We start from the raw sequence: 13183 nt of genomic DNA on the forward strand, positions 1-13183 counted from the left end.
TTACCTCTTTTGCAATCCAACAGATTTTTATTTTGTCAAAAAGCACTTCAGTTCTTGTGTCACAGTTAAATGAAATTCAAGTGACAAACAACACTCAGAAATCAAACCTATCTTCAATCCATCTTTATCGACACATAACATTCAACTTGCAAGGAGAAAATACTAGATCTATCAACTTCCAGTCCAACATCAAACAGAATGACCGCATAACAAAGTGCTCACAAAGCAATTAAACACATTTAGGAAGTTGAAAACTGAGCAAAAAAAGTTTGTAAATGAAATTCTTTCAAAGCAAACATAAAATATTGCAAAGAAACTGGAACAGCCAGAAAAGGCTTAGGTCAGCATTACTTATCTCTCAGCACACTGCCTTCAACAGAGGATCCCATCAAAACAACAGAAGACAGATCTCAACAGAGAGGTCAAAGAGAACTGCACGAGTTCAGATTACAGTTTTGCATGTTAATTTAAGAAGACAGTTGTAATAATACAACTTTTTCTGATGTGTTTATTGATATCGTTTGCACTCTTAGATTCCATAAGGTGAAAATCTACCACACTCTGAGAGTGGAGATGAAAGCAGATGACAGAACAGGGCTAGAGAACCAGAAAGTGAAATTAGGAGAAAAATTTAGACAGGGAAATTTGTTGGGCGTTGTAAGATTCTGAACCCTGGAACTTTTGAATGAGAGGCATACATCATACCTCCAGACCACGAGAGCCCCCTTACAGAATATTTATCAATATATGAGGCACGACGTGATGGAATCAGGCCCTTGTCAGTTTTGGGGCATATAGGGATATTGGTATCATCTTAAAGCAAGTTCTTTTGCCATGCTTTTGGTGGAAAAATATAAATCTACGTTAAACAGAAGCTGCAATATTAGCTATTAAAGAAGGTGAGGGTCACTTACTTTCAGAGGTAAAATTAGCAAGAAGATAGATAGCCACCAAAGTTTGGTCATTTCCATATCTTGAGAGCCCTTGGAAACTGAAAATTTAGTGTTTGTGCATTTAATCAACGTTTTTCAATAAAAGAAAAACAGAAAGGTGTTTTTAAAAGGACATAAAAGGTGTTGAAACAAGAAAGAAAATTAGAAAAAAATTGCCCTAGGCCAGAAAAATGCCAGTGTCTTTGATTTCATTAGTTTGACGAGCACCTGATTTCACTGCGATGCTTCACATACGCTTGATTTTCCATCTAGCAGCAGCACAAATTTTTATAATACATCACAGTCAGTACCCAAACATTGGGATAAAGGATACATATAGTGGACGTGACAGCCACCGCAGTGAGTGTACCTCTCGGGATGGACTTCTGAGCATCTCTTAAATCTCCCGAATAGTTAGAACCTGATTCCACACCTGAGGAGTGCCAAAAGGTGAGAGGACTGTGTGTAAGAGACCACAAAGTCTGGAAATTTGCCAGTCAATAGCGCATAAGTTGCGGAAAGAACGCAGTAGAAAAGCTATTTCAGAAATAAACAGACTTAAACGTGACCGCATGTTCAGTTACAATAATAATAATAATACAAAATAGTATTTGTATAACACGTAACACTGCTCTACAGTAAGCTCTATGCGCTTTACACTACACAATCAATGATACAATATAACTATTACTGTCATTCACAGGCACATGCAAAATTAGCGAGAAAATAGCCACCAAAATTTGGTAATTTCCATAGCTTGAGAGTCCTTCAGAAACTGAAAATGTTATATCAATATGTTAAAAGACAAATGATGTGATGTAAAAAATTAACAATTTTATTCTATCAAAATCAATCACTTTCTTGGCAAGTCTTTGTTATGAACAAGCAGTCTCAAATAGATGATTTTTCAACATCATTCAAGGTCACAAACAATTTTGCAACAAAATGAAAAAATGACAAACATGTTCAGTATAACTGGAAGACGACTACATCATCTCTTATAGCCTCTGTACTTGATAGGACTAGAGATCTTGAAGAAACCACTGTTTTGGTGAAAAATCTGTAACACAACTGGACATCAATTTATCAATAATAATAATAACAATTTATATCTTAAATGAGCCTTGACTTTTGCACCAAGTGAAATTTGGTCATAACATTATGGCAAACATTTTTACTTACCTGTAATGGACGGGAAATATATACTAAAAAGAAACACAAATGAAGTAGTTATATCTGTGACAATGTCTCTTGAGGGATTGGCCTTGACATCAGTCCCAGGAATGTTGCCAGCTTTTGTATAAAAATTGTAGAATGAAGCTGAAAATAGAACATTTTTACAAATCACTTTTCAGTTGAGGAATTTGGAACATCTTTAACACTTGCAGTACTGAAAGCTCATATAGTGAAAAACCCTCAAGTACCGCACCAGTTCAGAATGCTGAAGCCACGGTAGATTTTTTAAAATAAAAAAACCCTTTGCAGCCCAAGAAATGAGCTTTAAAAATTCACAGAGGTTCATCAACCATTCAACTATCATATCGAGTGACTTCCTTTGGTAAATTTACTTCAGTGCAGTGGCTCTGTCCGTTGTTTATGCTTAGTGCACCTGGTCAAGTCGGCGACTAAAATTGCCAGCGGTCATGAGCATATACTACGGTCTGGCGACTTAAGTCCCCAACAGTACCTAAAGTGTTAAGCACAACAGACTTTAAGTGACTTAGGAAAACCGACACATTGAGCACATATCAGAGACTGCAATATATGCAAGTTTCCAGCACACTTCACATCACAACATTTTTCCGATGTGTGACTCTTGTATGCCGTGATGAATTTTACATCTGCCGGTATCATGACACAGACATCAACTTTCACAGTTAAATGGTCACATGTCATCACAGAAGCACATCAGCCAACAAATAGAGATGGGTATATTAAATCATGAACCGCCTCTCAAGAGACCATATGGACGCTTTTAAGGACAAGCGAGCTAACCCAGATTTCGGGGGTTTCCAGATATCTTGATCTACACCAAATTTGGGCATTGCCCTACCTATAGGAGAAGTTTGGTTTCATTGGTGTCTATATTTGTTAGGTTATAGAGAAAACTCTCCTTGTGCTTAAAAGCCACCATATAAGACCTTGACCCCAAACCCAGGACAAAAGTAAGCAAAGGGGTAGCAAAACAAAACAAGAAAACTAATACCCCAATTTGTTATCCAAGTTTATTATGACACATTTGCAAACACAGTGCAATGTGGAAATCTTTTATTGTAATGCCCCACAAAGATTTTTGTACAAATGACTCATAAAAGGAAAAGAACAATTTTTTCATAATCTAGAAAAGATATGTCCGAGAGAATCCATGTTCGTTGACCGTGTGATACAGTTTCAACACTAAGGATATCTAAGGTATAAGACTTCCAAATCCGACATCCATCTCCAACGGGACAAAACTAAGCTCCCAAAAGTATTAGTTTTAGTAAATATTTTACGGCACTTTTCAACACAATAAGGTCATATAAGTGCCGACGATTAGAGGTGTTACAAGAGAGTAACAAACATAAAAAAGAAGGAGAGATCAAGACGAAAGATGTTTGATAAGAAAGAAGGACTCCCAAAAAGCTCTGTTGAGGATTCAAACCAGGGTCAACTGCATCATAGCTCAGCATGATACTGATACCTCCGGAGTTAATGGTACACCCTCCACTTCACTGGAGAAATACTTTGCCATTTGAACATCACATCATGTGCAAAAAGAGCCAAAGACTTGTTTTACAAGTGTTTCTAACAAAAGCATTTCTTCACTTATGAATAGAAACACTGTGAAACAATCTGATCTCACAGGAAATACCTTCTCATACTGCCTTTACTACCAAAGAAATCAATAAGCAAGCGAAGGCAAGTATACCATATTAAGAAATGTATCTTTTGACCATCAAAACAAAACATGAGAAATTTTTTTTTTTAATCCAGTGGGGCCTGAACAAAGAATTTTGTCAAAGGTAAAAAAAAAAGGATATGTTTTGAAGAGACCAATTCATCTCACCTTCAAGCAGCCTCATACTGAAACCAGGAATAGCGGGAATGAGTTTGGCCTCGTTCTTCTCAAAGTAGTCATCACACACCATAGAGTCATTGTGTTTGTGACAGTACGCAGAGTACAGGGGGCCTGATGGCTGTTTGTGGCACTCCCACGAGCCGTTGTTATGTACAAGACTGTAGCGCACAAGCCGCTCGCCTAAGGCGCAAACCCTGAACAGTGAAGGAGAATTAGAAAGTGAAAATTAGAATAGCTGTACTAAATCAGTTACATGATCAGGGTTTTTTTTTCCTTATAAAAGAAAGGAAATTAAAATAGCCGTATTCCGACAAATGATAAAACTTTTCTTCATAATTGACATTTTCAAAAACTTTCCATAAATCACAAGCTAGAACCATATTATTAACACAGGGCTCACAAAAATTGAAATTGCGGTACTGTTTAATGATAAAAAAACCGGATAAAATTAGTTCTAAAATTTATTTACCATGCATTGTGTTTCCAGAACTCTCAAGTTCACTCTTTTTAATCAAAATATAAATATCCCTATTTACTTCCAACCTTCAGACTTTCGCACCCTTACAATAAAGTCTACAGTAACTGACAACTTTCTATAAAATTTGAATTTTCAAGGTAAAGAACAGTACACTGACAATATAATGGTCACTTGGTGCCGAGGAAAAAGTAAGACAGGCCGACAAGACTTAATAATAATAATATGTTACTAATAATAATAATAATATATAACATTTATATAACGCATTTCCAAAAAAAGTAGCTCAATGCGCTTTTCAAGAGACAAATTCATGTATGGTGGTAAAGAAAGACTTGCCAGTGTTTTCTTGTTATATAACACTGTGACTGTTGATGAAATAACGGCAGAGTTTACTGTCACTGTTGTCATTAAAAAAGTTTCAGGCTGACACTGCTTAAGTGAGAGAGCAAAATAAAAAATTTGGAGCAACTCATCGAGGTTATTTCTTTCCACATATTCTTGATACTGGTTTGTAGAGTATAGAAGAGAACAATAAACACGCAACAGCCTTTCTGCTCTTCTTTGTTCATTTAATTTCAGTACAGTAACTTCTTGCTGAATCAACCAGTATAGAAATTCTCAAGAGAAAAAAATTGGGGAAAATTCTTATAACTGTTTGGGGTTTTTTTTCCTTTCAGAACGACCCATGTAGCACCTTGATCTAGACCTTATACCGACAGTAAAACACATTCCACAAGGGGGGGTGGGGGGGTGGGATTAAGGTGTTCACCTATCATTCAATAGGTCCCGGGTTCGAATCTGGATAGTGACGGTAAATTTCCTTCTCTAAAATTTTCTCCTTTCACATCTTTTCCTGCTCTCTAAAAATGTTCTGTCGTCTGCTTTCGTCTCAACTTTCTGCCCCCATCCCCTTTGCCCCCTCCTCTGGGCTCCTGACTCTTTCTGCAGCCTTTCTACTGCTACTCCTTAGCTTCTTCTTATTACTGTCTTTTAACCATGCCCCTGATCTTCAGGTAGGAAAGATCTACACCTAGCCTTCTCAGAAAAGGGCGAAAAATCACGGAGGTCCGCTGTGCAAGTTGCGCACAATGAAGATCCCTAGGTAGTCCAAAATCGATAAGAGTAGACTTCGGCCACCACCCGGGCAAAAATTCCAAATTTCCTACCAACTGAAAATGTTTAGTGTGTTCCATGCGCTCATATGACCTTGCCTTATGCAGCTGCGAGCACCGTAAAAGACTTACCAAGATGAATTTCACAAGGGGGGGTCAACAAGAACTCACCAGAACGTTTCACCAGCCCCAGCTGCTGCCATACCCAGCCCAACGAAGACACTCAGCAGCGCAGCTACCAGGAACACAATGGCAAAGAGTGCAAAGCGAGAAACACACTTAACCCCAATGAAGACAACTATGGACATGACCAGCAACAGAGCAGTGCCATACAAACGACAGTTATTGGCTTCAGCGTGCGGATTGTCTCCAGTGGACTTGAACACGGCCATTTCAGGGGCAATGTAAGTCTGTGGAATAAAGCTAAAATGATCACCTTATCAATCATTTTCAACCTCTTGTCTGTTAGATGTGTGCATAGGCTTTTCACTGGGGCAATTTCTACCAAAAACCCTTCATGTTGAAAAATACTCCAAACAACCCTGACCTCCTGAGCCCAAAATAACCCGTCCCTTGGCTTCCTGAGAAAAAAACATGACTACATACTCCATGAACTCCGCGTACCTGCTTTAGTCAAACCAATTCTCTCTTCTTTGAGCTGCCTTGACCTGTACAACAATTACCACGAACCTACAAGTCCTCTAGACGTCATTTTTTACCGTTTTTATCCTTGTACAGACTAGGCCTACAATTTTATTGCAGACTAGCACACACCAATCTATCGCTGTTTCCGGGCAAGGGCAAATAATTTACACAGTGATATATATATATATCGGTGTCACAGGTCCTTTTGGTTAAATGATCCAAATAGGGGTATCACATTTGGGAACAGAACAACATTGCTAAATTTCATAAGCTAAATGTGACACGACTCGGTAGAATCAGGCCCTCGTCAATTTTTGGGCATCTGGAGTTGTTGGTATTATCTTAAAGCTTGTTCATTTGATTATCTTTTAAAGAAAAAAAATACACGCCTATCTTGAATACCAGTCACGATATTTGCCATTGAAGGAGGTTGGGGTCGCCTGGTTTCAAATGTAAAATTAGCAAGAAAATGGCGGCCAAAGTTTGGTGATTTCCAATGCTTGAGTTCTAGAAAACTGAAATTTACATTTTTTGTGACATAAATTAATGTTTTTCAGTCAAATCCACACAGAAATATGTTTTTAAATGGACATAAAAGGTGTGGAGCCAAAAAACAAGAATTAGACCCAAAAAAAGGTCAAACTGGAGGAAAAACGTCGATATCTTCGATTTAATTATTTTAACGACTGCCTGATTTCACCATGATGCCTCACAAATCTACACAGAAGTGCAAAATCTAACCTGGTGAAATAAAAGTAAATTTCTAGAGAAACATCTACTTCGTTAAGTGTTGCACTAGATAAAGACAGCCTACTTCCAGAACATTCAAAAACTGGGTCAACTAGTTAGATCCCTAAAAAAAAAATTCTAATTATATATATTCAGATTTGGCTCGTCACAGAACAAAGTATTTTGCTTAGTTGAATGTTCCCTTCACATGCCTTGTGCAAAATAGTATCATTGATTATACTAGAACTGATGGCAATGTATACACAATCCATTCTACAGAGCTTTCTTTTTCTCACTTGAGCTTTTTCCCATTGAAACATCAGCTCTGAAGCCAATTTTCTTACCAACAATACTTCAATTGTGCCAACATAATACATGGCCACAGATATGGATGTTCCTAGGAAGAACAGCAGACCCACAGAACCACCGAAAGAAGGACCCAGAGACCTTGAGATCATGAAGTAGGTGCCACCAGCAGTGACCCGCCCATTGGTGGCAATGGCGCTCATGGACAAAGCAGTTGTCACACTCTGGGGAAACACAAAAAAAAGATATCAACACTCAGAGATGAATCAGCATGAGCTTCACTAAACTTATTAAGCAATGCCCGGAGTGCTAAGAATATGATGTTGTTCCCAGGATCAAGTAATCAAGTAAAGTTAAGCAACCTCATTAGCAGCTACAAACATAAGTTTTAAAACAAAAAGTCTTGATAACTGACATAACATATTAGAAAATGTCCTAATAAATTCAACCTTTAGAGCCCTGTCCCTATGAGCCTGCCAGAATTGTTCACCAGAGAGTTCCTGCCAGGCTGTGCCCTCAAGTGTGTACTTAGTACACAGAAGGGTACAAGGTAGACACTCTCAAGGGTACACTTGAGTTCTTTGGGTAAAGAGAGTGAAATGCCTAAAGGCTTCTGCATCAATATCATTATACAGAGATGCCAAATGATTTTTGAAAAAAAAACTGAAAATGAGCAGAGCATCACATCTCACCTAAAACGAACCTTGTAAAATCTTTAAATGAGCAAACAAAAACATTTCTCTTACCTATCCCCTTTCCTATGCAAGTGTATGAAAAAAGACGGAAAAAGCCGGAAAAACCGGAGATTTGACATCCCTGATTATATAATCAAGCGCACTGCAGATGTGCACTGGCATCAGTGATGTAAGGGCTAGGCTCCTCACCCTTACCCGCAGCCTTGACTTCAACTTCAGTGCAGGGAAACCTATATTATTATGTACCTCCTTCTTTTTACTTAGTGAGTTTCTTACTCGTCCTGACAGGTAGATTTGATGAAGCTCACCTCTCAAACAATCTAAATTATTTCGACAACTAAGTAAAATATTCATTTATGTACAATTATTTTCAGTTTGGTCTAGACATCCAAAACTGTAATAAATAAACATACAACTTTTCTGCACTGTGGCTGCATCATTGATTATTCCTTGAAGCCCCAGAATTTCTATACAAGGTCCATGTAAAAAAAGATGTATGGTTATATGACATTCACTTATAAGACTAATATTTTTTTAAAGTTTTTTTTAACAAAAAAACAACACCAACTTACTCTGCCCCGGATAGAAAGCTTCTAATTTTTTTAAGCATTGCTGCAACGAGCATCTATGGTGTAGCGTTTAGGCACTTGGCAGAAGACATGCATTTAATTCCAGCGAGGGGAGAATTTTTATCAAGTATCTCCATCTTTCTGCTGGAACTTTGTATCCCTCTCAGCCTGGGTTGACATTGACAAGCAAGGTCAAAGTGGCCTGCTTCCTAACTGATTTAATTAGTATTGATGGGAGATAAAAAAAAACATCATTACAACTACAACAAAGCACTGCAGTTGGCAGGATACGGAGACATTACAAACCTCCATCTCTTGAGATATGCTTGATAGTCAGGAAGTCATGGTTTCATGCACAGTGCATCTTGGCAAATTACTGTTTCAATAATGGCATGAAAAATAATCACAATATAACCTTAACAAACCCTAAGCATGTCACTCTACAGATCCCTTACGCTGTTTCTAAATATCATACATCACTTTTGTCACACTCACCATCATATTACAAATAAATACAATGATAAAGGCCTCCATTATGCCTCCACAGCCGACAATCCAGGGGAAGCGTAGAAAATAGATCACTCCAACAATGTTTTGGCAACAGGGGAGGAAGACACCAAAAAATGTACCAAGGTTTGCTTTCTGTTGGAAATAGTTCATGTGTTCTCTTTTAACTACAGGAAAAAAATAATTCATTTTAAAGCAAATGTCTACAAATCTTTCTATTCATGCAACCCCCATTTCTTGTCCAGGTCAAATCAACAATAAACAAGCTAGAAAGGAAAAGGAGCAAAATCTTAAAACCTAAGACAAATTTGCAAAGGTCAAAAGGGGGGGGGGGGAATGGGGAAGCACACATATAATTTGAGAACCATTTAAACAAAACAGTGTGGATGTAGCTAATAAGTGTGGCGTGTGGTATTGTGGGGATGTAGCACTCATCAAAATAATGGAGTTGGCACCAAAAGAAAAGGTATACCTCAAGCTACATTAACTAAAAATAAGAAATGTGTTACTTTGCATGATGACTGTGTAGAGAAATAAAAGTATGTGAGCTAAGTTACAAAGCTCTATCTTGATTCTTTCATATTTAAACTAAAGACTTCTTGAACCCCCCTCGTACTGACTAGGCCTCAATGAAAGAGAAAAAGCTAACGGTCATTTACAAGCACATTTTTTTCAAATGCAGATATCTAACCTTTGACAGCAGAGCAGAGTCACTGAAGTTACCAAAAAAGACCGTTAACTGAATGAGTTCTAAAATAATCGATCAAGAAACATAATTTTATTCTTGAACTATAGCACTTCTTAAAACCACTCTCTAGTGATTTCAAGGTGGACAATAACAGGAAGAAAAAAGACAAATGGAAACTGGAAAGACAGACAATCAGAAGGAAATGAGGGAACAATTTTCAAGGGTGGACCTTGAGGTCACCTTGCATGATTTTCTGACAACACACATGGAGGTACAGATCATGCCGATGCCTTGAGCTCAGTGACGAGAAAAGAAAAGACACCGATCATCACTTTATAAAGTCAACATTGCATGAATAACAAACTGGTTCATTACATGTATAACCTGGGTTGCTTTCAAGAACCTACTTGTGCATTCCCCGAGTCTGAACTAGAATCAACAGTTTTTTTGACAACCCTCAGAACCGTGTCTCCTTCCTGCAAATCATCCTGAAACAAAGAGCAGTAAGGGAACAGAGAGCTTTTATAATCAGGGATGCCAAATGATTTTTTTTTTTTTTACGGAAAATGAGCGGAGTATCACACCTCACCTAAAACGAATCTTGTAAAATCTTTAAATGAGCAAACAAAAACATTTCTCTTATCATTCCCCTTTCCTTTGAAAGTGTATGAAAAAAGACGGAAAAAATCTGAGATTCGGCATCCCTGTATAATATATTTTTATTCATGGTTTTCAAAACACATCTCTTCTGATGGCAATTCATTGTACAAGGTGAATTAACTACTACTATGATTCATGTGAACACATAATGGAACGTAAGGCGTATTTTTTTTATTTTTTTTATTTAAACAATATAAGCAGAATATTATGTCCATCCTTATAAGGATTTAATTAAATGACCAAACAAAAATTGAATCGATCAGCAGCAGGAAGGATGAAATGCATTCCTTTTTAAGTTAGTCTAAACTCGTGTAAGGGGGGCACTGTACATGCAAGAATTATGAAAAGCATTAATTGTTGACTTCAAAGTATCGTTTATTTCTCCTGCACTTGATAATCAACAAAAATTTAACAAAAGGTAAGTACAGTCAAGCATGCAAATAGCGAACATGCAAATAGTGAAAAATGTACATTGTAAACAGATTTTCAGTCCATAACTGCTTCTTTATAGTTAAGTCAAAGTGAAGTTGCAGTAGAGAGCGGAGCATAAGAAATTGAAACGTTTCTAGATAAAAAAAAGGGGTGATCCTAGCCAGAGTCAGAGTTGGATAAAAATCAAAGTCAAAAACTGAAAACTGCAAAATAAAATTTAACAACTATGAGGGGGGGCCCTTGTGGTTTAGAGGTTACAGTGTTCGCCTCTTATTCAATAGGTCCCTCATTCGAAATCTGACAGCAAATGCCACCACACTGGCAAAATTCATAATTCTAACCAAACCAAAAATGGTTAATGCGTTCCTCATTCTCATATGACCTAATGCAGTTACAAGTGCCTTAAAGTACTTACCAAAACAAAAAAAACTATGAATCTAACATGCATGTTGGTGTGCATGGGGACATAATTCATGAAAAGTTTGACCGGATTTTCCAGCTTTGTCTACCTCCCTTAACATCTATTTATCTATGAAAGAGCCTCAAATTCTACGAAATTCCGACATGACAAAAAGGTTTCCATGTCTCGCCGATTTCCCTATGTGCATGCTTAACTGTAATCTTCTTTACCTCATATAGGGTGAGAGTATGAGTATCATAAGACCCATCAAAGCTCAGCTGGTGAGTACCTGAAAGAGAATTGTGTACACAGGACCAGTTTTAATGGAAATGATCCACTTCGTTTCACGTAATTATTCAAGATTAATGTACAGCCAAAGTGACCACAAACGATTTCCATGTTTGAAATCATAACAGATTGAAAATAAAATTTTGGGGGTTAAAAGGGTTCTGTAAATTACTGGTAAAACTAAATCATAATACCTTTACAAATCCCTCATCTCTATCAAAAACTATAAAAGGTTAAAAAACAAAACTGTCATGATTGAATCACTCACAATACATTTACATACCTTCCGGGGTGCTTCGTGTCTTCCTTTGCACTGTCGGCTCATCAAATATGCTGATCGGCATGACACGGGAGCCCTGATCTGACTGGTCAGTGCCGCTGCGAACATCAGCATTTCTTGTAAGATTTACTCCAACCTCTGGAACTCTGGTAACGGTGAAGCGGCCCATAGCTGGCGAATGATGAGTGACAGCTCTCTCAGAGAAGAACTGGTCTTCTAGTGAAGCAGTCTTTTTCAAGTCCCCTGAGTGCCATGAAGATGTCTTCTTAATCTTGCTATCATGCTGTGACTTGGATTTTGTCATATTGCCCTTAAAAGACAAAAATAAACATTGGTTAAATTGTCATATTTTTGTCAAGCAAGTAACCAACACACATTACAAAGTTTATTCTAATACATAGGTATAATTTCAATTTTGTATGAAGATACAACAAAGGTTTCTAAAGAACCAAGACTAAAATAAAGAGTCAAGAACTCAACAATTTGTCCAAGTAACAGCAGTAAGTTTAGTTTGTCAGTGTAGCTGAATCAACTGGAGCCAAACATATCATGGAAAGGTAGGGCCTACTGCTTGATTATTTTTAACTCAGTGAAGCTTCTGTGAGTCTGTAAGTAAAAGAACCCATTCAGTGTTTACAAAATGTGTACACAAATAGGCCTAATACAGAAATTCCACTGCTGGTGTAGGCTTACTAAGTGTGCGTGTGTGTGTGCGGGGGGGGGGGGATTCATATTAGAGTGTAAAACACATCTCGGGTAGATTTTAATTCATAAAGTGTAATACACAATACATCTCATACATTAGACATTAGATCTAGATCTACATCTAGATTCTAGACCTAAGTCAGAAAGTGAGAGGCAGCCCCGTTCTTGGGGAACTGAAAGTGAAAGTCAAGAGTAGATCTAACTGAGACTGTAAGAACGGTTGTTTCGGTGTTGACGTAAGTCCATTGGCATTGGCATTCAAAGATCGCCATTTTTCTTTCAGTAAGTCATGAAAGTGACAAAAAAAACAACGGACCTAGATCTATGTGTATTCACCCTCCAGGATGACCAGTTTACCTCGTCTAGTCGAAAATTCAAGGCCTGTCAACTGTTAAAATACAATTCTAATGTTGAAAGTAGCTCTTAAGCCGTCGACCATGGCTATTGGCTAGCCGCTAGCAAAATTCGAAACAGTGACCGGAAGCATCATTGCCCTCTCGATGAGTTGCCTTTTCTGCCAGACAATTTTCGCATTTCATAGTAGATCAAAGTGGTGGCAAAATTTGCTTAAATCTAGATTTAAATACCAATTAATTTTCTCAAGGGAAGCCTGTACATTTCTCTGTTTGTCAATCTGTCTGTCTGTTTGTCCTCCTGTCTGCCGGCTTGTCTATCTCTCACTCTCTACCAAATCTC

General features: G+C 37.7%; 1 protein-coding gene across 2 annotated transcripts in view; it reads right to left on the reverse strand.

Moving 5' to 3' along the window:
• The window catches only part of LOC101859465 (solute carrier family 12 member 4), a 33688-nt gene extending 20739 nt beyond the window's left edge, over positions 1 to 12949 (reverse strand). The window contains exons 1-11 of one of the 2 annotated variants that reach the window (XM_005093176.2): positions 12845 to 12949; positions 11786 to 12092; positions 11445 to 11503; positions 10130 to 10210; positions 9023 to 9169; positions 7302 to 7487; positions 5755 to 5993; positions 3982 to 4187; positions 2115 to 2252; positions 1267 to 1365; positions 352 to 409 (exon numbers count right to left, since the gene is read on the reverse strand). In XM_005093176.2, coding sequence (XP_005093233.1) covers positions 352 to 409; positions 1267 to 1365; positions 2115 to 2252; positions 3982 to 4187; positions 5755 to 5993; positions 7302 to 7487; positions 9023 to 9169; positions 10130 to 10210; positions 11445 to 11503; positions 11786 to 12086 — 1514 coding nt within the window. In that variant the 5' untranslated portion in view covers positions 12087 to 12092; positions 12845 to 12949. Of the gene's footprint in view, positions 1 to 351; positions 410 to 1266; positions 1366 to 2114; positions 2253 to 3981; positions 4188 to 5754; positions 5994 to 7301; positions 7488 to 9022; positions 9170 to 10129; positions 10211 to 11444; positions 11504 to 11785; positions 12093 to 12803 lie in introns of both variants that reach the window. The other variant, XM_013079670.2, reaches the window with a different exon arrangement.
• Between the last annotated feature and the right edge of the window lie 234 nt (positions 12950 to 13183).

This window comes from Aplysia californica, unplaced genomic scaffold, assembly GCF_000002075.1.
Source record: "Aplysia californica isolate F4 #8 unplaced genomic scaffold, AplCal3.0 scaffold00059, whole genome shotgun sequence".
Classification (NCBI taxonomy): domain Eukaryota; kingdom Metazoa; phylum Mollusca; class Gastropoda; order Aplysiida; family Aplysiidae; genus Aplysia; species Aplysia californica.